At 53.5% G+C, this 25,486-nt stretch overlaps 1 protein-coding gene across 5 annotated transcripts in view; it reads left to right on the top strand.

Moving 5' to 3' along the window:
* The first annotated feature begins 2,523 nt into the window (after nt 1–2,523).
* The window catches only part of PSD4 (pleckstrin and Sec7 domain containing 4), a 35,689-nt gene continuing 12,726 nt past the window's right edge, over nt 2,524–25,486 (top strand). The window contains exons 1-6 of one of the 5 annotated variants that reach the window (XM_045079130.1): nt 2,524–2,656; nt 3,553–3,658; nt 18,946–19,056; nt 22,499–23,614; nt 24,719–24,826; nt 25,116–25,194. In XM_045079130.1, the coding sequence (XP_044935065.1) occupies nt 22,631–23,614; nt 24,719–24,826; nt 25,116–25,194 (1,171 nt within the window). In that variant the 5' untranslated portion in view covers nt 2,524–2,656; nt 3,553–3,658; nt 18,946–19,056; nt 22,499–22,630. Of the gene's footprint in view, nt 2,657–3,552; nt 3,659–14,568; nt 14,901–18,945; nt 19,057–22,498; nt 23,615–24,718; nt 24,827–25,115; nt 25,195–25,486 lie in introns of those variants that run through there. The other 4 variants (XM_045079129.1, XM_013051239.2, XM_013051238.2 and 1 more) reach the window with 4 other exon arrangements.

Raw genomic sequence — 25,486 nt, 5'->3', positions numbered from 1 at the left:
TCTAGATCCTGTCGGTCCTAGTTGTCTGGAGGACTCGAATACAAGCATCTGTGTCCTGTTGTGCAACAATTACCAAAATCAATTTCATCCTTTTATCACATGGATAAACACATGCTCCGTATTTTTAGCAGTCACTGCTCATTTCCCCTTTTCCCTTGTCCTGGCAATGGCGAATCTACTTTCTGTCCCTGTAGATTTGCCTAGTTTGAACATTTTATACAAATGGAATCATGCGATATGTGGTCTTTTGGGACTGTGACTGTTCTTTCACTCAGCAAAATGCTTTTGAAATTAAATCCAGGGCACCTGGGTGGCTCAGCTGTTAAGCGGCTGCCTTCAGCTCAGGTCATGATCCTGGGGTCCTAGGATAGAGGACTGCATTGGGCTGCCTGCTCCGTGGGGAGCCTGCTTCTCCCTCTCCTTGCCCAACTTGTGTTCTCTCTCTCTCTTAAATATGTGAAATCTGTAAAAGAAAAAAGAAAAGAAATCAAATACATGAAATCTGTAAAAGAAAAAAAAAAGAAATTAAAACCATATTGTATCATGGATCAGATAGGACAAATAATATTCCACTGTATGCATAAGCTAAATTTTCTTCATTCATTCATCAGTTGATTGACATTTGGGTTGCCCTACTCTCCGCTACTATGAATAACGCTGCTATAAATATTTCCCGGAAAATTTTTGTGTGGGGATATATTTTCCTTTCTCTTGGGTATATACCAGAAAGTGGAATTGCTAGGTCATATGGTACTTCCATGTTTAAACTTTGAGGGGCTGTCAAACTGTTTCCCAAAAGCTGCAAGATCTTATAATTTTATAATCCCCCCAACAGTACATGAGGGTTCCACTTTCTCAACAGAAGGATTAACTGTCTTTTTTGTTGTAGTCAGCCCAGTGTGTGAAGGCGTATCTCACGGTGGTTTTGATTTGCATTTCTCTGATGGCTAATGATGTTGAACATCTTTTTTTGTGCTTGTTAGCCATTTGTGTATCTTTTTTTGGAGAAATGTTTATTCAGATCCTTTGCCTATCTTTTAGTTGGGCTATTTGTCTTTTAATTATTGAATTGAAAGCTTTCTTTCTTTACTCTAGATACAAGTCCCAAGGTTCACACTTTACCATGTGGATTTCTAGGTGTTCCAGAACAATCTGTGGAAAGACTTTTCTTTCTCCACTGGAGCACCTTGACACTTTTGTGAAAAGGTGCCCATTGCTCAGATGGGTGTGGATCTGTGTTTGAGCAGTCTGATTCTACACTGATCTGCTTCTCTGTCTTTATGCCATTTTGGTTTGAAGTGCTTCCTGTTTCCTTGCGATGTCTTTTTTGACCCATGGGTTGTCTAGTAGAGGTATCTTACTTGATGTGTCATTTTCCAGATAAAACACTGTTGTTGATTTGTAGCTTAATTCCACTGAGATGGAGAAGATACCATGTCCATGAGTGGACCCAATGAAATTCAGGCGTTGTTCAACATTCTGTACGGTCAGTCTTCGTCCTTTATCCCAAAGCACCTCGTCAATGCCTAATGTATGTGCTGCTGGTTCACAAGGAATGTTTGTAGAGTGAATCGATAAATTAATAAATTATAGGATTGCAGATGTAGCATCACAGCCCCTTCTAAAAACGACAAAGCATTAGCCCTGCATGGTAATGTAGATCATGAACTCTAGGTCCTTCTGCCTGTGTGACCTTGGTCAGGCTACTTACCTCTCTGTGTCTCTGTTTCTTCATTACATGAAAAGCTTCCTACCTCATTGGGTAGTTGTGAGGATTACATGCGTTAAGACACATAGGGAACTATTGGCTGGCACCTGGTTAACAGAATAACCATTAGCTGTCCTCCCTCTTCCTTGTAAAGAGCCTAGTCAGCTTCATTTTAGGCAGCATCAGATAAAGAGATGGGTTTCTCCAGGTTGCAGTCTCTAGGAGAGCTACAGATCACTGGCTATGTTGGAAATACGAATCACTTAACTTGGATTTTCACACACGGAGCCTTACATAGCTACAGAAATAGAGACCAGATAGTGCCATCAGGTGGGTTCCTGAAAAATAAAAGCTTCTTGCCCATGTCAACCAATGTCTGCGGATATGATTGCTCAACTATGCTCATTTCAAAACGCAACTATTTGCTATCATGCCATCAATCCCAAAGCAGCCAAGCATCTAGCTAGCCCCGCAAGTCGACAGTCACAGACAGCTGAAATCCTGGACTCCAAGAATGCAGTTGTTTTCGCGCCCACGAAATACAAGCAACGGGTTTGCAGGGACCCGCAGCAGCGCCCCGCTCCAGGCGTGCACACACATCTAGGTCTGGCCTCAGTTTCCGGCTTCTGGGCCGAGAGACGAGGCAGAGGGCCCGGCGGGCGGTGGACGGCTCGGCCCCGGAGAACGCAGGCGGACGGCCCAGCCCGCGCCGCCGCCGTCAGACCAGTCGGACGGCTTCGCCCCCAGCCCGCCCCTCCCCGGCCGCGCCGCAGCCAGCCCTTCCTCCCTCCCGGAAACCCAGTCCCTCCCGCCGGCGCCCCAGCAGGACGCGCCCGGCCCCCGCGCAGCCGCCGCCCGCAGCCCTGCGCTCCCGGCCAGCGCCCGGGCGCCGGGCCATGGGGCATCCGGGCCGGCGGGAGGCCGGAGCAGGAGCCCGGCGGGAAGTGGGTAAGGGCACGCGGGAAGGCCGGGCCGGGGCGCCCCCGCCGCCCTCGACAGTGACTGTGTGCGGGCGCGGGGCGTGCCGAGCCGGGGAGCACCTGCGCGGGGCTGCGGGGCCTTGCGTTGAGGTCGAGGGCGCCTGCCGACAGGGAGAGCGGGAAGAGGCCGCAGGAGGGTGGAGAGCGAGCTCGGGCCCTCGGTTTGCAACCTAATCTGGTGAGAGGGACGGCACACGGCGGCGACTGGTGCCGCACTGGGAGAGTCAGCCAGGGCCTGGGCTGCCGTGGCTCCGCAGGTTTCTCCAGCTGGCCAGGCTGGTTCTGGGCTCCAGTATTAGAACTGAGTGACAGCGAGGGGTTCGCCGCCCCTGTCTGTCTCTATGTCCCGCAGGGGCCCCTGGCATCCTCCCTGCCCACTTGGATGTTGGCCCCTCTGCTTGGCCCCCCTGGGTGTGTCTGGGCAGAAGACACCAGAGATTCCTGAGAAGTGAACAGTGTCTGCTCAGCTCACAAACTCACATCCCCTCTAGGGTCCCATTCTGGTCCTAGAATAGAATCTAGCTTATCCCTTCCGTAGGCCGGGGGAGCCAGGGATGTGCCTTCTTTGCTGTTTTTTCCCATGCTGCAAGATGGATTTTGCTGCTCTGGTCAGTGCCGTCACCCAGACCCCCTGTGTCAGTGGCCTGCATGCGAGGTCAGGAGGCCAGCATCAAAGTGAGGGCCCTGGGCAGCTTGGGGCTCCACCTGCCCTTGAACCTCATTAGCCCAGTCCTTTCCCCAGCCCAGTGCTGATTGAATGTAATTAGCAACTAATTGGATATCTGTGAGCCCCTCTGCATAAGAAATACACCAAGGTCAAGGTTAGAGAGCAGAGCTGCTGAGTGATTCATTCTTTTCTTTCAGACACTGTATTTTCTCTTCGTGGGGCCTATGAAGAAGAGCCATTCATTCATTCATTCATTCATTCAACTCAGGTGTTAGTACTGAGTGCTAAGGACTAATCCGGCAGGTAGGCATGGGAAATACAACTGCTTGTTTACGTATGAATTGTATCAGAGAGAAAATCAGCGAGTAAGCAGGTGAATCGCGTTATTTCAGAGCGTGAGAAATGCTGTAAAAACCAAAGAAACTGGCTGGTGAAGGGCAGGGTGGCGAGACAGGAGAAACTGGCCCTTCGACAAGGAACGAGCTTTCTGAATGAGGGGGGAGGGTAGTATGATTTTCAGGCCCCCAAACTCTGGGGGCTGAGCATAGGATGTCTCCTGTTTCCATGAGGGGAGACTACTGAGCTGCCCCCGAGGGGGGTCAGTGGGTGGACAGTGAGCAGCTCCTCTCTGGAGTCCTTGGGGTACACCTGTTGGGGGCCTTCCATCAAGGTGGAACCTAAGCTTCCCCAGAAGACAGGCTCCTGGGTTCACTTGCTCGGTTGTTCATTCAACAAATGCTTACCGAGGGCCAGGATGTTCCAGGCCCTATTGTAGGTGTTAAGGATGTGATCAGTGAACAATACAGTCTTTCCCCTCATGGAGCTTATTTTCTGGTGGGGAGAAATGGACAATAAACAACCATGCCAGTGACTTTAAGGTCATAATGATAAATGCTATGGAGGGACAGAAAGTAGTGTGAGAGGTTAGAAGGCTGTTATGTTTAATAGAGTGGTCAGGACAGGTTGTGCTGAGGAGACCTGAATGTAGATAAGATATAGGCATGCAACGCTCTGAGGGAAGGACATGCCAGGCAGTGGGAATGGCAAATGCAAAGGCCCTGAGGCACAAATAAGGCTTGAGCATGCTGGGCATGCTGGACATGCCGGAGGAACAGGAAAGAGACCGGTGTGACTCTGGGAGGTGAGCAGGCATTTCAGAGGCTCTCCTTGGATGGGGCCTCAGCCTGAGGACCAGAGGCATCCCGGGAGAGTAGATGATTCTCCTCACTGCTGTGGCAGGAAGATTCATAGGCTCCCTGACAAACCCAGGGTTTGGATATGGGGCAGAAAAACTAGCCTTCTAGGAAGATTCTTATCATCTTTCATTCATTTTTTTTTTTAAATATTTTTTTTATTTATTTGACAGAGATAGACATAGTGAGAGAGAGAACACAAGCAGGGGGAGTGGGAGAGGGAGAAGCAGGCCTCCTGCTTTCCTTCCTGAGATGCCAGGCTTGATTCCAGCTCCCAGGATCCCAGGATCATGACCTGAGCCAAAGGCAGACACTTAACAACTGATCCACCAAGGCGCCCTTCATTTTTCATTCTTTAATTGGGTGATCTCAGTAGACTGAAAAGGAAAACAGAAGAGTATATAATAATTGACATATATTGAACACGTGCTATATGTCAGGCTGTCCTTTGAACATCTTATGTGCAAACACAAATCCTTGGGGCGCCTGGGTGGCTCAGGGGGTTAAAGCCTCTGCCTTCGGCTCAGGTCATGATCCTGGACTCCTGGGATTGAGTCCTGCGTCAGGCTCTGTGCTTCTCTCTCTCTCTCTCTCTCTCTCTCTCTGCCTGTCTCTCTTCCTACTTGTGATCTCTGTCAAATAAATAAATAAAATCTTAAAACAAAACAAAACAACACAACCCCCCCCCCCACAAATCCTCACAGTAAGTCTGTGAGGTGTGGTACTGTCCCATTTCACAGATGAGAAAAATAAGACCCAGGGAGTAGGAAAGTTGCCCACTTTCGCACAGCTAGTAGGTGAAAAATTGGGAATTACAATTGAGTGGTACAGTCAAGGGCTCAGACAGGGCAGGGCAGGTTTTGGCTGAAGGGATGTTTGTCCGCAAAGGAGAGGAATCCAGTGGAAAAGGGTTCCTAGCACCTAACAGCAGGGGGTGGTTAGACAAGACAGTAGGGGTTAGGAGCACATTTCACTTCTTTTGTTCTTTTGAAGATAATTATCTACGTGGGTTAAAAATTCTTCAAAGAAAGTATTTTTAAAGGTACTACTTGTATGTGTTAAAAATCTTTTTATAAATGTTAATTGAAACAGCTCTTAAGGTGCACGGTGAAAAATCAACCCGCCCCCCACCGCCGGTCCTGTGCTCTCAATTCCCCTCTTTAGGGCCGATTTCTAGAGAATATTTCCAAAGAGATAGGTTCTGCTAGTAAAGGAGCATATAAGTGTGTATAACTTTCTTTTTCTATACGAATAGTGATGGTACTCAGTTCTGTGCTTATTATGATTATGATTATTGTTTTACCTAAGATATTTATTCTGATTCAGGACATACAGATATACTTTTCCAAATAAATGTGTGATGGTTCCCTGAGTGGGGTGTTTATCTAGCCAGGCCTCTATGGGCTTCGAGGTGGTTCTCCGCCTTGTTGCGTGTGTGTGTGCTTGCTGTGATGGACAGTGACCTGTTAAGCATTCGTGGGCCCGCGTACCCGCTCACTTCTGTGACCGTTTCAGCAGGAGAAATTCCTGAACCCAGAATGACTGACTTCAACGCCTCGAGGATTTTAGGGGTCGGTGGCCGCTGCCGGCAGGCCTTCTAGAGCCTCAGTGTGACTTAGAGCTTCTGAGCTTCCCCGCCACTCCCCGAGCTCAGTGGGTTCTCAACCTTCTGCTCTTGCCAATGTGACAGACGAAAACAGCGGGCACCACGTTGTAGTTTTTGTATGAATTTACAGTGAACACTGTTAGGAGCCTCATATATGGTTTTAGCTCTTTGTCTTTCTCCTTTTGTGGACTCGTCATGTCCTTGGCCTGGAGTTTACATTGGATTTTCGTCTTGTGGTTTGTTGTGATTGAATTATCCGAGGTCTTAATTAGGATTTCTTCTCCACCCCTCAAATCTAGCCCCGTCCACCGCCCCCTCCCCATCTCCCCCTACCCTGCCTGTGAACAGCCTTCCTTCTGGTATATTTCTGGTGGGTTTATCCTGGAATCGGGACGTATTCTAGAGAAAGCGATGGGGTTGATTTCTGTATGCGTATATGGTAGACTTACATAAACTGTGTTGTTTATGCAACTCCTGCTCTTCTTACTTTTTAAACCCGATGCTGTTTTTTAAAAAGAGGGATCTGACTGCCGTGTGCAGCCCGTGGTTTGTCGCTCCTGAATCTGCCCCACGTTCCCTAGCTGGGATTGTGGAATTCCTGCAACAGTTGATTCTTAGTGGCTTGGTCTACAAAGACTGTTTGTAGAAACACTCTGTTTGGAGAAACAGCTTTATGGGGACAGCCTTGGAGGATGAGGAGGATTTGAAAGATGCGTTGGAGAGTGGGGAAAGGAACAGAGATGACCCAGAGCGCCAAAGTACCAGGAACACTGAGGCCCCGAGACACTCTTAGACTTCAGGGTTGTGCTCCAGGGTGTGGACGCGTGGTCCTGGGAGAGGCTAGGGGGCTCCCATGTCCGTGTTGGGCCTTCCCTAATGGCAGCATGGGTGAAGCAGGGGGTGGGGGTCAGCGGGAAGTATTTTCAGGGGGCAGGAGGGATCCTCTGGAGAACTGGGGCCTTCTGCTTGCATGAACCTGGAGGCAGGAGGTCCCTGCTACTCTCCTAGTGGCAGGGGAGGGCTCTGAGGGAGGGGAGAGGAGCGTCACTTGCCGGGGAGGGAGCCCCCGCAGGATGGGGCCCTGGGGTCAGGAAGGGTCTGGGCTAGCATTGGGGTTGTTAACCTGGGAGAGGGGGCAGTTGTGACACGGTGGACAGGACCCAGGAGGGCCGGGCCCGGGAAACAGGGATGGGAAGGTGTGTTCACAGGCACGTGGACATCCAGCAGGGCGTGCTGCTAAATTTAAGTCCTGCTCATCCGGCTAGAGGATTCCTGCCGGCAGTTAGGACCCTGGGTGTCAGTGAGCACGTGGGACAGGAACCTGTGGGGTGAGGGAGGTCACCCTGGGAGAGAGTATAAGGCAAGAACGCCTGGGCAGGGCAGAGCCTGAGGCGGGCAAGGGAGGAGAAGTGGATAGACAGGCTGAGCGGGCCAGGGAGGCTGGGTACACTCTGGAACTCTGCCTTTGCTGGCTCCATGACCTCAGGGAGGCCTCGTGTCAGCATGGGAGCCAGGACAGGCGTGAGGTTTGGGGGCTCTGCCTTCTTGGTGTCTCCCGGTGCTGCCTCGGAGGAGGAGGCATAGACAGGAGCAAGAGTTGCTCAGGTGGTGCAGGTGTGCGGGCTCTCTTCCTGGGAATGAGCTGGGAGGCCCCAGCGCTGTTCCCCCCAGAAGCTGCCACCCCAGGCCGCCCCTTGTCCCTGCAGGTGACTGCGGAGAGAGGACAGATCAACTCCTGCTGGCACAGAGAGGGCATGAGAAGCCCAGGGCTTTGCTGCCATGGGTGGGGTAAGCCTGGGCACCCGCAGGGAAGTCCGGGGCCTTTCAGGAGACCCCAGGAAGTGCCTTGCTCTAAGTTTTGTCTTCCTCCTTCCCTAGCTCAGAGTGTACCTGTTCTGTTTTATGTAACACGGGAGCCTTGCATTCCTGCTCATTGTAAGCCTGAATTTCTGTTCCAGAGTTAACGGCTGGTCAAGGCCAATTAGCATTATCGTATTGTATGTAACTCCAAGTTCTTTCTTTAAAGTAAATGCTCGAAGATTTGAGTCGACTGTATGTGGTGTCTACTCATTTATTTTTCTTGTCATGATTTTTGACAGAAGAGTTTTCCACCTATACAGTTTTATTTCATAGTTTTCCTTGACGACACACAGTTTGAAAATAAAGAAGCCATTGTGTCCTTTCCACGTGGTCCTAAGAATAACATCTGTGGGAGCACAGGTTTGTTGTATCAGTTATATTTTTTTAAATGCATATTCAAATAAATACTTAACTATTGAAAATGTTCATTATGTGTACCATGTACCTACTTAGGCAGACATAGCCTTAGATTCATGGAGTCCTGAAGGAGGTCATCTTGGCCAGGTAGGAGAGGGGAAAAAGACTCTTTGTCTACCCTCTTAGATTCAGTTCCTGAGACAGGCAAATTAAACTGATGAAAGAGTAACCGTAGAAAGAGGTTTCATTGGCATGCACCTGAGAGCCAACCAGAGTAGTAGCTGGCTTGTGAAATGGTTAAAAGGGTATATACCTAACTTCATAGGGGAATTGGGGGCAGAGAGAAAAGGGCTTGTATGGGAAGAACCAATAGGTTTCTTTAGGAAAGACAAATGGGTTTTTTATAACATACGAGAAATGAGAAAGTTTGTGATAACATTTGTCTCTATGCTATGGGTGGCCTTTGAGTGTCCCTCATCTTTCCTAGAGAAGGGATTTGGGATAGTTTTTATTTTGTCTTCTGGGAGTGGCTCTGCCCTGAAGAAGGAATTTTCGGCTCCCTTATTTTCCAGAAGTTGCTGTGTTATTCATGCGGGAAACTCTCAGAAGACTTCTTTTTGCACCTGTCAAATCTCAGAAGTCTTTTTTTTTTTTTTTAAGATTTTATTTATTTATTTGACAGGGAGAGAGACAAGTAGGCAGAGAGGCAGGCAAAGAGAGAAGGGGAAGCAGGCTCCCTGCTGAGCAGAGAGCCCGATGCGGGGCTCCATCCCAGGACCCTGGGATCATGACCTGAGCTAAAAGCAGAGGCTTAACCCACTGAGCCACCCAGGTGCCCCCTCAGAAGTCTTTACCTTAAAATAATCTTCATGGCCACACTGGGATTCCAGACATGTCCCCACAGCACCAGCAGGGAGGTCACCCTGGCCTCCCCTTGAGGACGGGTGACAGAGAGGGGTCGAAAATGGTGAACACCATTGCAGGCTCTCCCGGTGGCTTGCTAGCTCCCTGCCTCCACCGGAGAGGAGGGACAGGGTTGGCAAAGAACATCCCAGTCTTTAAAGTGAGCAGAAATAGTCAATTATTATTTAATTCAACATATTTAATTTCCTAATACTTTTATTATTTTGCGGATGATAAACATAATGCATACTTATTTTTTTTAATTAGATGCATATCAAAAAGAGCATAAAGAACTTTGAATCACATATCCTTTTGCCACACACAGCCACTAATAACCGATGCTTTGGTATTTTGCTGCCTAAATACACAAACGAGGTTTTAAAAATTGAGAGCATACTGAATATATAATTGGTTTTCTTAATAATATGTTGTGAGCATCTTTCCCCTGCATTAAATACTGTCTAGAACGGAGATAGTTAAAGGTGCCTGGGGCTCACCATATGGCTACGGGCTCTACCATAATCTATTATCTGGTTCCCAGTTGTGGGTGCTGAGGTTGTAGCATTTTTGCTGCTAGAAGAACTGCATGCCTTCCACTTCAGCAGATGCTGGTGAGCATCTGTTGGGGGCCAAGGGGGTTTGGAGACCAAGGTGAATGCCTGGAATCCCACCCATGGCTTCCCTAAGGAGGGCTGACCCAGGAAGAGAGGCCTCGGGGAGGGTGCCAGTCTATGACACCCGGAGCTGGGAGGGAGTGGAGAAGGGGAGTCTTGGCAGACAGAGTCTGGGGTCAGGGAAGCTGTGGCCTGGGCATCTGGACCTGCGGGGTAGGACCAATTTTCCCAAAGTTGCTGTGCCTGCCATGGAATTGGACAACCAAGTCCAAGAGGTAGAAGCTTCTCATTCACTGTCGTCATCGTCACTTCCTGGCCCCCCTCCAGGAAACCAGGGGCTGCACTGGGGCCCGCAGAGGTGTTAGGTGGTTGATGGTGGTGTTACTGCCTGACTGGGCTCCCTTTCCTTCTGGCCCTGCCTTTGAGAGATTTCTTCCTCCCATTCCAGGACTATAGGTATCCGGCAGGGAAACTCTCACAAGCCCCCCAACCCCTATCCCCTCCCAGGCCCTAACTCTGGGCTCAGATACCCAGAGGGCTCAGAGTCATGTGGGCCAGTGCAACTGTAACTATCTAACCCTGCAGAGGAATGATTAGGGAGGCAGGTGTCCTCCTGTCTGTCCTGCCTGAGGCCTTAGGTTTGTGGAGGCTGGAGAGCTAGGAGGGAATAGGGCCTTTTTTGGAGGCAGGAACATGTGGCCACCTTCCCCCTCAGGCCTCCCTAAAGGACAGAAGTTTGTCCTTTGGGCACACAAGAGCCCACTGAGGTGCTTCTGGCTTCAGCTCTCACACTGTCCAGTAGCTGGTACCCTTGGGATGCTGGTAGTGAGCCGCATCCGCCCAGGAGTTTCTAGAAGCTTCGAATTGGGAGAGATGGTTCAGGCTGTGCTGTCAGTAGTGCTGCTTGCTTGGAGAGAAGGCCTCCTCCTTCCCATCAGTGGTATGCAGGTGGCAACAGGGTAGAGCAGAAAGTAGACTCACTTCAGTTTGGCAGTCCGGGGTGCAAATGCAGCCAGACTAACCGCTCAGACCCTCCGTCTCCTCACCCGTTCTGCAGAGTGGGGATAATAGCACCCCGTTCCCGCCCGGCCTCATGGGCCCTAGAGATGTTGCTTCTAAAGGGCCTGGTGAGTGTCAGCGCACGGGGGCCCTCGGGGATAGGCAGGTGTAAGTCAGGGGCTGCTCCCTTCCCCGCCGCCCCCCTCCTCTCATACCTGCACCTCTCAGGAGGGCAGACTGGGTGCTGGAATCCCCAGAGCCCCTCTTTTGGGAGGTGGGCCCCATTCCCTCTTCTGTGCTCAGCTTGTCGGCTGCCACCTCCCTACCTGTGCTGAGCCGCTTCCTCTGCGGGCAAACAGGAAGTCACTTCCCTCGAGGGAGGCAGGAAGGGGCTGCCTGGCAAGGTCGCGTGGCCCAGAGCTGTGGCCTGGTCAGGAGGCTGGGTGTCCTCCAGGCCCTGGGGAGGGGATGGTGGGCCGAGCATGGGGAGGGGAGGTAGATCAAGTTCAAGCCATCAGAATCCTGCCCTCCTCCAAGCCCCACAGCCACTGAGCTGGTGCCCTTCTTGCCTGTGTCCTGGGAGCCCTGCCTCCAGAGTTTTAGTCCTGGCGACCTTGGGAAGGAGATGAGAGCTTTGGGAGATGGAAGGGAGCTGGTGGCTGCTCAGGTCAGGGCATCTGTTTTTGGAGATTGCTGTAAGCAGGAAAGCCCCACACTGCCCCACACCCCCATAGCGTGCCCTATATGCCCAGGCCCACAGCCTGGGAGGAAAGAGGGGGCACATTCCCTCTCCCGTGGCATTGTCCCCAAGCGATCAAGGAGGAGACAACGAGTTGCAGTCCCTCATTCATTCATCAAGTGGCTGTGGGCACTTAGGAGCCAGGCCTCTGCTGCACAGCCTTGGTGCTCCACAGCTAAGCGGCCTGGCCTTGCCCTTGAGAAGGTCACATGGTAGGGAGCATATGGGCTCACAAACACACGGAACAGGCAGTCACGGGACCTGCTGGTGCCAGCATCCCTGCAGTTGCGTCCAGGCTGGACTGCAGAGGGCAGCCCGCAGTCGGGGTCTGGGAGGTGACCCCAGGTCCTCACCTCCTCTTCAGTCCCCACCTCATGGCCACTGGCTTTGGCGCCCCTTGTGCCTCCTGCTCCCCCAACCCTACCCGTCCATGACCTCCGTGCGGCCACATTCAATGACCACTTTGCACCTTATCTTCCTAGCCTTCCTAGTAGCATTTGACATAGCTGACCACTTCCTCCTTTTAGTTATCGCCTCCTCTTGTCTTCGGTGATGACACCCTCTCCATGTTTCTCTCTTCTCCTCAGCAGCCCCTCCTCACTTCCCTCTGCAGTCTTGTCCCTCGTAGTCTCCGTCGGCCGCCGGTTTAGCTCCTTCGTGCTGCTCACACGCGTTCACCTCGGCAGCCCGGCCCTCCCATCCCCTGCAGGCCTGGTTTCAGATGCCTGTTTGAGTTTCACAGGTATCTCAAACCTGATACTTTGAAAAGCAAACTCGGGATTTTCTCCCCTAAGCCTCATCTCCCCCATCCTGCTATTTCCGCGAGTGCCATTTGTCCCATCGGGTTGCTGTAGCCAGGAATCCAGAGCTTGCCCCCAGCCCCCGATGGCAGCTGGCCTGCCCACTCAGCCCAGTGTGTATCCCAAGTCCTCTGGCTCCCCTGCTCTGCCCTTTCTGCCCTGCTCCAAGCCTGCCTCCCCAGGAATACAAAGCCTCCGCTGGTCTCTCTGCTCTCGGTGAGCCCTTGGCTGGCTCTTGTCTACACAGCAACAGATGATCTTACAAACCAACAAAGCCGTGCTCTCTGACCTGTCCCTTCCCTGCTTAGGCTGCATGCTGGCTGCCCACTGGGGACCCCCTGGCATCCATTCCTGCCTCTCCTGCCTCATCTTCTCACACTATTCCCTGAGCTGGCTGACCAGCCACACTGGCTTGCTTTCTGTCCCCTTAACTCATGGAGAACTTTCCAGTCTCAGGCAAGGAATTAGACATGTTGGCCGCCCTTCACCAGGGTACACAGGCCCCCACGAGCAAGGCTGGTCTCCTGCCTCTGTCCCTGTTGCTGGCCCTCTCTGCTCCCCGCTCTGTCCTACCTCAGCATCTGTCACAGTTTACAATCAGATATCGAAGACTTAGGCCGTTTGTCTATTTTCTGCCCCTGTCACTAGACTGGACACTCCCTGGGGACAGATGTCCTGTGTTTTATTCCTGAGGGGTCAGCAGCTTCTCACATAGGGACTGCAGGAGGAGTGGGTGTTGGCCAGCGTGGGGGCCCTGGGAAGTCGGAGGCCTTGGGGGAGGGTTTGCATTTAGGGTGAGGTGACTTTGGGTTTCTGGTATACACACCTGGGCACAGTTCTATAAAATCCCAAATACAGAAGGAGGGGCTGCCTGGGGTGGTGAAGAACTGGGTTAACATTGCACTAAGTCTGAGGCACTCACGAGATAAGCCTGCCCGCCCAACGGGGTTGGCCCAGAGAATGAACATTGGAGGGCCCCATCGGATGTGTTCGAATATGTAAAAATTACAACCGCAGCTGACAAAGTGTTTTGTAAAGTGTCCTATCCTCCTACCTCCCATCTTAATAGTGACCTGAAGGTCCAGGTTTGAATTGAGCTTCTCGGCCTCCTGCAAATGTGGCTACTGCATGCAGCTGGGCCCACTTCCAGCCTCTAACCCCTGCCGTTCCCCGCCTCCCCTCTCCCTTCTCTACCCTATACCACAGTGCATGCAGAGGGCCACCTGCCTACAGGTGCAAGTGCTGTCCGCCCCCCTCCCCGTCTCAGAGAGGGTGGTGCGCAGAGAAGTGAAGCAAAGCCTCGTGGCAGGCAGATGACACGTGCCCCCCCGCCCCCCACTGCTCCCCAAGCAGAGAATTCCAGGCTCCTGGGTGCTCTGAGTATGGTGGGAAAGGGGCTGGTAGGCATGGCTTTGTGGGGGAGGGACGCAGCTGGAGGAGGGGTAGAGCTGGAGCTAGGGCCTGTGAACTATAGGCTGGGGTGGCCTGGGTCAGAGGCGCTCTGCTTCTGGGACTCCCAAGTGGGAGGGTCTCTGGGGCACTCAGAATTATGCGGCCTGGAGCTTGAGGGGTGGGAGACAGGGGCTTTAGAGCCTCAGCAGGGATGTTGGTGGTGGTTGTACAGAGGTAGAAGAGACGGGTGCATAAGCATGGCTCCCCATCAGCCTCTGTCTCTCACTTGTGGACACCTGGGACCTGTGTCCTGCAGACACCCATTGGGAATTCAGCAATGGGGAATGGATGACAGTTGGTTCTCTTGGTCAGACACTCTGAGTTCTGACTTCAGCTGTGTGACCGTAGGCAGTAGCATAACCTCTCTGAGCCTGCCTCCTGTCTGTAATGGACATAGCAGTGCTTGCTTCATAAAGTAGCTGAGAGGGGTGGCTGAGGTGCTACCAGAGGACGCTTTGTAAAACAAGACAATGGCATTCAGCTCCGCTGTTACCTATGGGAGAGGAAGCCATGCAGAGTTCCCAATATCATTTATGCAAAAAAAAAAAGAAAAGCTGCCAGGCCCAGGGCCCTCCTCTGTCCTGCAGGTGCCTGGAGGCAGGGACTGCCAGCTGGGGCAGAGATGAGAACCTGGGGACAACCACAGGGAGGAAGGGGGTGGGGCCTGTCCACAGCAGAAGGCACAGCACCTTCCCCTTTCTCTCCCTGGGCCCTTGATTGGGGAGAAGGGCGTCGGTGCTTCTCTCTGGGCCTGGTGCAGGGTAGGGGCCTCCAGGCAGCGGGCGGCCTGGGGAAGGGGGCCAGAGGCAGTGGGCCTAGGAATGGAGGCGCTCGTCTTGTGGGCAGGAAGTGTGAGGTGGCAAGCAGCTTGGGAGCCCTGGGGAGGCCGCTGGGTGGGAGGGCTGAGTGTGTGGTGGTGAGGGGAGCGGAAGTCGGAAGCACCGGCAGCCACATTCTCCATTCACTGGTGAACGGCCCTTGTATCGGGAAGACCCGCTTGCCCTCTCCAGGGGCCTTTGGAGGTGAGCAAGGTGGTCCTTCCCAGGGGGCAGCTGCTGGGGGTGGCGGCCGGGAGGGAGCCGGGGGGAGCAGGGGATGCGGAGAGTCCCGTGTGGGCCCTTGTGGTAGCTGCTGGGGCAGGTGGACAGGAAGGAGGACTCTGTGGGCTCACTGTGTCCGCACCTTCTGTGGGCCTGGCGGGACTGGAGCTGTCACCTTCGTGTTCCTTCTTGCTGTCCCCCTCCTTCCTCAACCTACCCCTCCCAATCTGGCCCCCACTTACCCTGGCCTCTCCAGAGCCGCTGAGAGGGGGTAATCTGCCTTTACGGGGGGGGGGGGCTCCTTCCTGAAGCTCTTGTGGGCCTCCCTGGGTCCCTGGTGATGACTGTGGGGCGGTGCCCGGTGAGGGGTTTTGTGGCCAGAGGCCTCCAGTGAGCCTTGGAGAGACTGAAGAGAAGGAAGCCAGGCAGGCCTGGGCTTTGGGTGGGGGTGGGCAGCTCTGGGTGTAGTCACTGTGGGAGATCAGACACAGAATCCACCATGAGGGGGCTCCTGGTTCTACCTTGCCTTCTGCCGCACTCCGAGGGGCTGGGTTGGTGCTAGGGATGCCAGTAGCTGGCTTGCCAGGGCAGCCGATGTTTCGACCCATTGACCTTAGGTGCGACGGCCATCATTTTACTCGCAGATGCCTCCCTGTGTGGGACATTGAGGCCTTCTGCTTGTAGCTGTCATCCTTATGGTAGACAGGAGTCTCCCAGAGGGAAGGTCCTCCTAGGGCCTAAGATCGTATGGTTGGTGTCACTCCTCTGCTGAAAAGGCAGGGGAGAGTGACCTGTCAGCAGATAGTCATACCCCTCAGGCCTGTTGAACCTTATCCAGGTTGAAAGCAACCTGCCTCAGAGGGTCCTGTCTCCCCAGCCTTCTGGAGCTTCAGAACATCCCAGAACTGCTGCTTTCTACAGATGAGGAACCACCCAGCACAGGGCTTAGAACCTGGGCTGTGGGCTCTTTGGGGAAGGAGAGGGGGGACCCAAGAAGGGATGAGAGTGGTCCAGCCTGGCCTTGAGCCCTCCTCGGGGTCCTCGTCCTTCCCAGGGGGCAGCTGCTCTGGAGACACATCGGTGCTCTGCCCCCTTCTCTCTATACCCCAGCATCTCTGTCCCATCCTCTGCGCCCTCCATCTTTTCTGTCTTCCATTCTCTCTTCCCCCCACCCTCTCTGCCCTCATCTTCTCTATATCCCATCCTCTCTGCACCCTCTCTGTTCTCTCTCTCTGCCTGAGCCCCAGCTGACACCCACCCCCGCAGGGTCCTCAGCACCACTGACCCCCCCGCCGTCCCCGCCGCCCCCCCCCCTGCCGGTGCACACTTGCATGAAGGCTTCTTCCGTGTGGGCAGGATGTGGGGCTGCCCCTAGTGCTGTCTCTCACGGCGCCCTGGCCCAGGTTCAGGCAGGAGCATCTGTCTTGTAACTCCAGATAAGAACCTTCTCTATTCCTCTGCCTTCCAGGGTGACATCCCTCACGGGGCTTCTCCCGAGGGCTGTGTGGGCACAGGCTGCCTCCTAAATCCCCGGGGCGGGCGAGGAGCCTTTGCTTTTTCCATTGGAAGGAAAAGTTGCCATGGCAAAAGGAAGGAATGTCTGCTGAGTCTGGAAGTGTAAACGGAGGCTCCAGGAGGAGGCTGAGTGCCCAGGGAGCCCACTGGGAGGGTTGTCTGTGTGCTTGTTTGTTTTGGCTTCTTGAATGACCAGCAAAGGAGCAAAGTTGAACTTGAGCAGGACATGCTGTTTCTGAGCACCTACCAGGGGGCCGGGCCAGCAGCAGCAGCTCCCAGACCCATTCTGCTTTACCGCAGATGTATAGAATAGCTTGACTCCATCTTATTTCCTTATTTTATAGATAAAGAACCAGGTGAAGTTTTTGACCAGAGTCACAGAGCTTGTCAGTTGTAGGCAGGACTTGAGGGAGTCTCGTCCGTGAGCCTCCAGGCAGAGCGGGGCTGCAGACATTCAAGGCACCATCTCCTTCCTCAGGGCAGGCTCTCCTCCAGCCTCCTGTGGTCTCCTTGTACTAGAGGGTACAGGCTTGTGCCCAAGAAGAAAGCCGGGGGCAGGGGTGGTGAAAAGCAAATACACTCTCCAAATTACAATCCAGGAGCCAACGGGTCTCCTCACCCCCAAGATCAAGACAGTGTTGCACTCAAGACAGGGCAAGGTCAGGTAGGGATGGAGGGATTTACGCCCCCTTGATCCCCCAGCAGTCAGATTCTGCGTCCTGTACTCCCATCAGCCAGGCGCTGCTTGGCCCCAGCAGTTTTCTTCACTAAGGTAGAGAGGGGGTGTCCCCCCCGCCACCTCCTCCCTCTCCGCCAGCCTCAGCTCCTTCCCATTCCTTCCTCTCACTGTCTGAAGAGCTCAGAGCATTTTGTTGGATTCCAGAATCATTCCACTTCTCCTGGAACTTATCCTTCCATTCCATAAACCATCGGAGGGCCACTTTATTTTGGAGGTGAACAAAACCTACCTTATGAGGCATGTGGCAGGCCTTCTTCGTCCTTCATTCTGGTTAGGATACCTGAGACAAGCCATTTCAACAGAGATTTCACTGAACACCGGGGCTGAGAAAAGAAAGTAAACCAAGAAAATTCTAGGCGCTGGAGACCTGAGCTTCTGGTCTCCAGTTCCTGGCCCACCTCTGCCTAAAAGGTGCCACCCTCCCTCTGGGAAATAGAAGCCCTTCCCCACCCTTGACCCTGGCCGTATCAGCCTGCCCCCACTCAACTGAGTGGTGGGGCTGCTGTGATGGCCATAGGAAGTGACCTTACCCCTCAGTTCATCCTATCGCTTCATTTAGGGAAGAACAATTTAAAAAGGAGATGAGAAAGAGAAAGGAGACGGGGAAGAGAAAGAGAAAGAATGAGCAGAAGAAAGGGGGCAGGGCAGGAGAGACACTTCTTAAATCCTCAGGACAGTGGCCTCGCACAGGCAGAGAGCCCCAACAAGGTGGTTGAATGGGTGGGTCTTCCTCGCGTCTCCTCCTCTCTATCCAGCTGCTGTGTGGGAGCCAGGACCCATAGGAACATTTTGGCTCCTGGCCTGGCAGGACCTCACCTCTGGGAAAGCTCTGCCTCAAGGGCACTGGGCTTCCTGGGAGGACGATGTGATTGATTCATGGGCAGACTGCCCTTGGGAGGAAATCGTGAGGTCAAAATGATGCTTAATCTCCTCTAAGCCTCAGTCTTCCTAGTCCTCTAGTAAGATCGTTGAGGAGGGGCTTTCTGAGGATCCATCCTTCCCACCCACTCATCCATCCATCATCCATCCACCCATCCCTCCATCCTTCCCTTTTATCCATCTGTCCATCCATCCATCCATCCACCCATCCATTCATCATCTATCCATCCATCCATCCATTCATCCATTCATCCATCCATTCATCATCTATCCATCCATCCATCCATTTATCTGTTGTCCTTCCCCTCCATCCTTCCATCCATCCATTCATCCATCCATCATCCTTCCTTCCCATCCATCCATCCATCCATCCATCCATCATCTATCCATCCATCCATCCATTCATCCATCATCCTTCCTTCCCATCCATCCATCCATCCGTTGTCCTTCCCCTCCATCCTTCCATCCATCCCTCCCTTCCATCCAACCATTGATCCATCCATCTTTCCATCCATCCATCTATTCTTCCCTTCTACCCGCTGTCCCTCCCATGCATCCATTCATCCATCCATCCATCTTCTCCATTCCACAAACTCAGAGGACCACAATTCTGTACCACAGAATTCCACAAACTCAGAGTACCACTTCTTCTGAGTCAAGTAGGCACTGCACTGGACACTGGTAAAACCGATGAATTCAAGAGACTCTCTGCTTCAAAATAATTCATGCTTCATTCAATCCACAAAGGCCCAAGGGAATTGATGTATGTATGGGGGAGAGACAGTGATGCTTAAGAGAGCCACAGGCCTGGATGCAGACCCCAGCTCGCCTACTTACTAGCTGAGCTCCCTGGATCCATTTCTGACAGTCTCTGAGTCTTTGCTTCCTTTTTAGTAGGAAGGAAATGTTACCACTTGTCTCGTGTGTGGGGTGGCTGTCCAGACCTGCAGATGAGCTCACGGCTTAAAGCACCGAGCTGCATGATGGCTGCATTGCGAGGGCTTGGTACGTTCTTTTCCCCTCCCCGTGAGCTGCACGTGGGGTTGCCAGGTAAAATACAGAATGCCCATTAAATTTGAATTTCAGTTAAACAGAGGAAATTTTTAGTATAAGCATGTCCCAAAGATTAGGCATCCTGTATGTGTATTTGCTCTATACTGTGGAGCTGTGTGCTGCCCCTTTGGAATGGCCAACCTAGAGCCAGGAACACTGTCCAGTGGGCTCTGTCACCATCCCCCCAGGTGTCCCATGGGTGATCCGGAACTTCTCGAGGCGACACTGACCTTTAACTTCCAAACGTACTTCCAAATGTACTTGAACTGAAGTATAAGGAATACCCAGAACTTTGGAGGCGGGTGTGGGCGTAACATGTGCACGCAACCGATTCAGTCCTTCAGGTACTTCTGTGCGGGGACAGGTGAACAGAAGCACGAGGAGCCTGACTTCCTGGTGCTCACATTCTGGGAAGGGGATGCAGACGAGCATGCGGGAAAGCACTGGCGGTCACACCCTGTGCTAAATGCTCTGAGACAGGGAGTGAGGGCTGGGGTGGAGCCAGGGTGAGTTTAATCGATTCCGAGGAGTCATGGCCCAACCAAACCATGCACCTCTTCCCCCACCCAATGCTCCATCTGTCTGTCTGTCTGCTTCCCTTCATTCCCCAGGCCCCATCCCTACCTCCCTCAGGCCCTTTAGACTCCTTGGGCCCCAGAAATCTGCTCCCTCCTTTTTGGTCTCTGGAAAGCTGCGACAGCTTCTCTGATTTTTTTTTTTCCCACTGGAGCGCATTGAGGATCACCTGGCTTCTTCTGGGCAGGCAGATTCAGTGACCTTTGATGCCTCGCAGATTCATGAACATCTACTCTTATGGCTCCTTACTTTATACACAGATTTATTTAGATGTATGTATTTGCAAAGAGGAACACGTGGGACTCTTGTCTCATACAAATGGCAGATGTCCTCTCCATGGGCCGCTGGTAGCTCTTCTCATTCCAGTTATGGGCGTTTGAACTTTTCCCATCAAGCGAGTTCACAAAGGAGAGTAGGGGGAGTGCTGTCATCCAGGCAAAATGCTCTCATGGGCGCAAGGCCACGCTCCTGAGGCTGACACACAGTCACCTACCATGTGTGGACATGTGGAGGAATGAGAACCAGCGCAGGGGTGTGGGGAGGAGGGCCGGCCAAGCACAAATACACCAGGTCTTGGCAGGGAGGGAGGGAAGAGAGCTATAAATAAGGTGCTTCCCTCCACCTCTGTCCTCTGGCTCCTAAATGGAACTGCCTTCCCAGTGTTCCCAGTACCCTGTGGGCTGCTTGCTCGAGAAGGCTGCAGTGGAGGAATCTCCCCTCCTCTTTCCCACTGGCCTGGGGAGGAATGCATGGATTTGGAAGGGCTGCCCGAGTATAGACAGTGGGTTGTGAGACTCACTCCTCCCTCCCCCTTGGATAGAGGACCATGGCAGCTCTCTTACACAGAGGATGGAGAGTAGAAAATGGACGGCTGCTTAGGGGGAGGGAGGTATTCTGGGATTGGCCCTCTGAGGAGCCAGCTGAGGACTTAGGGAGCAAAGCCTATGCATCCTCAGCCTATAAATGGGGGCAGGGCTGGGAGTGGAGACAAAGAACTGAGCAGGAGCCAAGGCTAAGCTAGGAGACCCATGCAAGAAGAGCCCAGGGCAAGACCAGTGCACCCTGATTTGATTCAGAGCAGAGCATTGTATCCAAGATTAAAAATAAGCAACAGCCCCAGCTTTGGAGAAAGCACAATTTCCACAGTCACTGCCAGAACCTGGTGGCCCTGAAGGCTGGCTTTCCCCAGGGAAAGCCTGCAAGTTCAGGACCATGAGGCCTGAGTTCAGCAATGATATATTCTTGCTCCGAGGTAGGACTGGGGTGGGGGTGGGAGGTTGGGACAGAGAGGGAAAAGTCCAGAAAGGGGTTCTATTTCTGAGGGACTTTTAGGCAGAGGCTCTCAGGAGGAACAGAAACTGAAATTCATGGTGGTCCTGTGTCATTTCTGTCAGGCATCCTCCTGAAAGAGGGCGCAGTGCCAAGCCATGTTTCCTAGGTGACCTCAGGAAATAGGTTTGGACAGTAGGCCCCTCATCTGACCCTGGTTTTCCAGCCCTGGGGATTCCTATTTATTGAGTGTCTGATGGTGGGCCCATAGGTAGGCAGCTGCAGAGTTAGGGGGTGGTTTACAAGTTGGGAGAAGGTGTGTCTTTCTTTCTTTCTTTCTAACTTTCTTTCTTTCTTTCAAAGATTTTATTTATTTATTTGACAGACAGAGATCACAAGTAGGCAGAGAGGCAGGCAGAGAGAGAGGAGGAAGCATGCCCCCTGCTGAGCAGAGAGCCCAACGCGGGACTCGATCCCAGGACCCTGAGATCATGACCTGAGCCGAAGGCAGAGGCTTTAACCCACTGAGCCACCTAGGCCCCCCTAGGTGTGTGTTTCTTTATGCCCTTGTTCCCCCAAATAGTTTAATACAGCACACAAGTGCATATAAGACTTCAGGGTGCAGATGCTGAGTGAAGGAAGTGGGCCAAAGAGAGGACCGGAGAAGATGTGATGGAGTCAGGGGTGCATTCTTTGCAGTATGGTCAGGGGACCATACTGTGCTGGAAGGGCCATAGCCTTAACCCTGAGCTGCCTGAGATCCTCTACCCAGTAAGAAACGGGTGTCCATGGGACCAAAACAAGCCATTGTTTTGAAGAAGCAGGGCCACCAGAGAGCCGTGTGACTTGTCTACCTGCAGGGGAGGGAGACACGTGCTCCTGGAAAATACGCTTCAAGATTCCTCGGCTGCATGCACGTGGTACTAGTGTGGTCGATGCATGGGGCAGGTCTGAGCAGGTGTGGTACAGCCCCCATGGGTTCCACCATGGCCCCCCCTCCCCTCACAGCTGGTGGGTGGGCCCCCAGCTGAGATGAGGCAGGACAGGAGGCCTGGGAAGTAGAAATAAGGCGGCCTGTACCTTCCTCTCTTGGGTGCCTGTGCCTCCCTCAGGGCTCCTGGCCTGGAGTCTGTGTCTGTGTGGCTCCCATGTTCTTGGCTGATTTGTGTTTTCGGTGTACCACAGCTTTCATGCTGTTCTGAGGGACGTCTACCTGCCATTCCTGCCACCAGCCACTTCAGTGTCTAAGTTCTCCGCCCCTAATGCCCGAGAAGATGTCCCCTTTATCTTTTTCAGGGAGGCCACTGGGCCACCTTCAGCCAGCAGGCAGGTGTCTCCGGAGCAGGGCCGGAGTGGTGCAAGCAGTGGGGGGGCGGGGCTGGGAAGGGACAATGTCTCTAGTGCCTCCCTCACTCCAGGCAAGGCTGTGGAGGGCACACGCCCCTCGGCCAGGGCCGGGGCTGTGGCAAGCTTCCAGAAACCTGTCTGATATACAAGACGTGGGCCTCCAGGGGCTGAGCACACTTTGCTAACACACATTTGCTTTCAGCACTTCCAGGGTAGGCGTGTGGATCTCCCCACCCCGCAGCCCACCCACCTGTCACCAGTGCTACCCCGGACCCACACCATGGGACTGTGAAGGCAGACACTTCTGGGGACACCAGAGCAGCTTGCACGCTGGATGATGGGAGACGACAGACTCTCGGAACACCCCAAGCCCATGGAATTTCTCAACCTCTATTTGGGAGACAACCTGCAGACTGGCCCAGGGGCCCACCCGAGGGACACATGCAGCCTTCCCGACCCTCCCGAACCTCATGGAGAACAGACCTGGGCCTTGGAGCCTCCCAGTTCTATGAAGCCAGATGCTCCCCCTGGGGGCTCCAGCATGGAGCCCCTGCACTTGGGGAGCAGCTCCTCCCAGGAGGAGCCCAGGCACAAAGTAGCGCCTCCCGAGTCACCGGGGAACAACCATCCCCTGGGGAGCCCGAGGCAGAGCCAGAGCACATCCACGCAGGTGGTGTTCTGGGCAGGCATCCTGCAGGCCCAGATGTGTGTCCTGGACCTGGAGGAGGAGCTAGAGAAGACAGAGGGGCTCAGGGCTGAGCTGAGGTGCTGCCTCCCCACTGCCCCTGTGGAGCTCCCTGCTTTCCCCTCCAGCCCCGCAGGCCCCCAGGGCTCAGGCCTCCACCCTAGCTCACCGGTGGATGACTCACCAGTGGATGAGGTTCCAGGAGGAGACAGCAGTGGCACTGAGGGGGAGAACCAGCACTCCCTGTGGCCCAGGGAGGGAAGGACAGACTCCTCCCCGGAGTGGGGTGCCGAGGAGGAAAGCCTGTTCTTTGACAATCCCCTCTTTTTGGAGAGCCCTTGCTCGGACAGTGCTTCTGGAGCTCGCTTGTCCTGGGGGCTCTCAGACTCCTGCATGGATGGGGGACCCAAGCCCGAGTGTCCCCAGATCCTAGAGCCTCCTCTCCCAGGAGGGGGCGTCCTATGGGAATTGGACAGCGAGCTGGATTTGGGGGCTGGCACAGCTGATTCTAGCGGGCACACCACGCCTCCGTTCCCTGTACCCACCTACAAACCTCACTCCTTCTCGTGGCCTGTAGTGAATGAGGCCACAAAGGGGACCCCTGAAGCACCTCCTGACTGTGGGGAGACTGAGGTAAGCTGAGCCCTGGGGACCCACCCAAGCCTGTGCGTAGGGACAGGGAAGGGCAGGGAAGGAAGGGCTATTCTCTGTGGTCACTGGGCCCAGAACACTCATTTTCAATGCTAGGGCCTTTTGGAATCCTGAAGCAATATAGCAGAAAAGCAGGCCCAGTGTGGCCTTCAGAATTACAGGACATTGTACAAATACCATGATGTCAATGGAACGTGCTGGCAATTAAGTCCACAAATGTCTCTATCTTAGCAGCTCCAGGGACTGTGTCTGGACACATTTGGAGAACAAACAGCTCCTTCAAGGCTGTGTGTTCCAGGCCATTCTTAGACTCGACCCCTCCCACCTCCAGGACTTTCCCAACCACAACAGGCCAGATGACCTCTGCCCCAGGCAGGAGATATCTGTTTTAAGATTCTGGCCTTTTCTTGAGAGATCTAGGCATTTGGCTACTTTGGGTTCATTGTCTTTCATTCCCACCCCTCTACCCCACTCCCCAGGGTGGATAGATTGGGCCCTCATGACAATGGCAGAGATCCTCAATAGCAACTGGGCTGAGTTCTGGGGACAAATGACATGAGATGGTAGGGAGCACAGTTTTCCCAGGGAACCTTCTGCTCAAGAGATAAGGAAACTCAAGATGGCAGAGTGGGGCTATAACTTTCTAATCTCTCTGGTCCCAGAGAAAATGCAGAAGAGTCATTCCCAGAGCAGATCTCCTACCTGACCCTAAGATAACAGGAGCTGCTAGATACCGTCGGTGTCCCCCAACCCCAAGGCTGCAGTGCTGTGGCTCTGTCCCGTGAGAGTGCATTCTTGTGACCTTGTTGCTCTAGGGTCCTTGGGGTCCTCAGGGGGATGCCTGGGAGCCCCATCCTCACAGCAAGTGGCCATTGCTCTGCCCCAGTGCCTGGGCGCTGTCACCCTCTCTATAATACAGCCGGTCCTTGGGCTGGTACTGCAGACCACGGAGGGAGGAAGATGGGGACAGAGAAGACTGGAAATCAGTGAGCATGGAGGAGGGGCTCCCGAGGCCTAGGGGGTGCATTAAAAGCCCTAAGAACAGTTTCCCTTGGGTCAAACCTCTTGCCTCTCTTTCTCTCTAAGACTTCTCTGGGGGACAGTCTTGGCCCCGCCCCATCTGCGGCATCTGGTGTGGAAACAGGACAAGTTGGATCTGACCCCAGCTCTGCCAGGCATCCGGTGCAACCTTGGGCAAGTCACTTCCCCTCTCTCGGCCTCCCCTTCCCCATCTGTTTGGAGGAACGTGAGCCCCAGTGATTCTCGATTCTCAGGGTGGGCACCAGTACCCCTAGGATGCAGGTCTTCTTTCCAGGGTTCCTCTTCTGATCTGAGGGCCCGGGATGAGACTGGGGCTCTGTTGCCAGGTGGGAAGAGAACAGGGAGGGAGGGCCCTGGATATTCAAAGTCATTCTCCCCTACCCCCCCCCCCCCCTTCTCAGTGCCTCTAGGGCTCACGGAGATCCTGTGACTCTCTCAACAGGCCCTGCCCAGCCCGGAAGGCTGGCAGACAGAAGAGGGTCCTTCCTGGCCTGGGGTGCCTCTGATTTCCCAGGACCAAGGTGAGATCTTTTATGAGCTTTGGGAAATTGGGTGCGGGAGGCTTTGGATCTGGGGGGGAACAAAGATTGTCCTTGGATCCGCAGACAGCATTGAGAAGTCCCGTTGTGTCGTGTGGAAGGCAGACCTTCTCCTATGACTTCATTCATACAATGGGTTTGAAAATGCTCATTTTATAGAATTCACAAAGAAATGTGCCAAAGACTCAACATTTCTGACGCCTGGGTCCTAGTGGCTTAGAAAGCCCTGAACCCCCAGGGTTGCCTCGGGTCTGGAGTCCTAGGAGCCTTCTGC

Source organism: Mustela putorius, unplaced genomic scaffold, assembly GCF_011764305.1.
Source record: "Mustela putorius furo isolate JIRA1106 unplaced genomic scaffold, ASM1176430v1.1 tig00000281_pilon_pilon_pilon, whole genome shotgun sequence".
Taxonomy (NCBI): Eukaryota; Metazoa; Chordata; class Mammalia; order Carnivora; family Mustelidae; genus Mustela; species Mustela putorius.
Note: the sequence above shows the minus strand (reverse complement) of the source record. Positions and strands in the feature narration are given on the sequence as shown.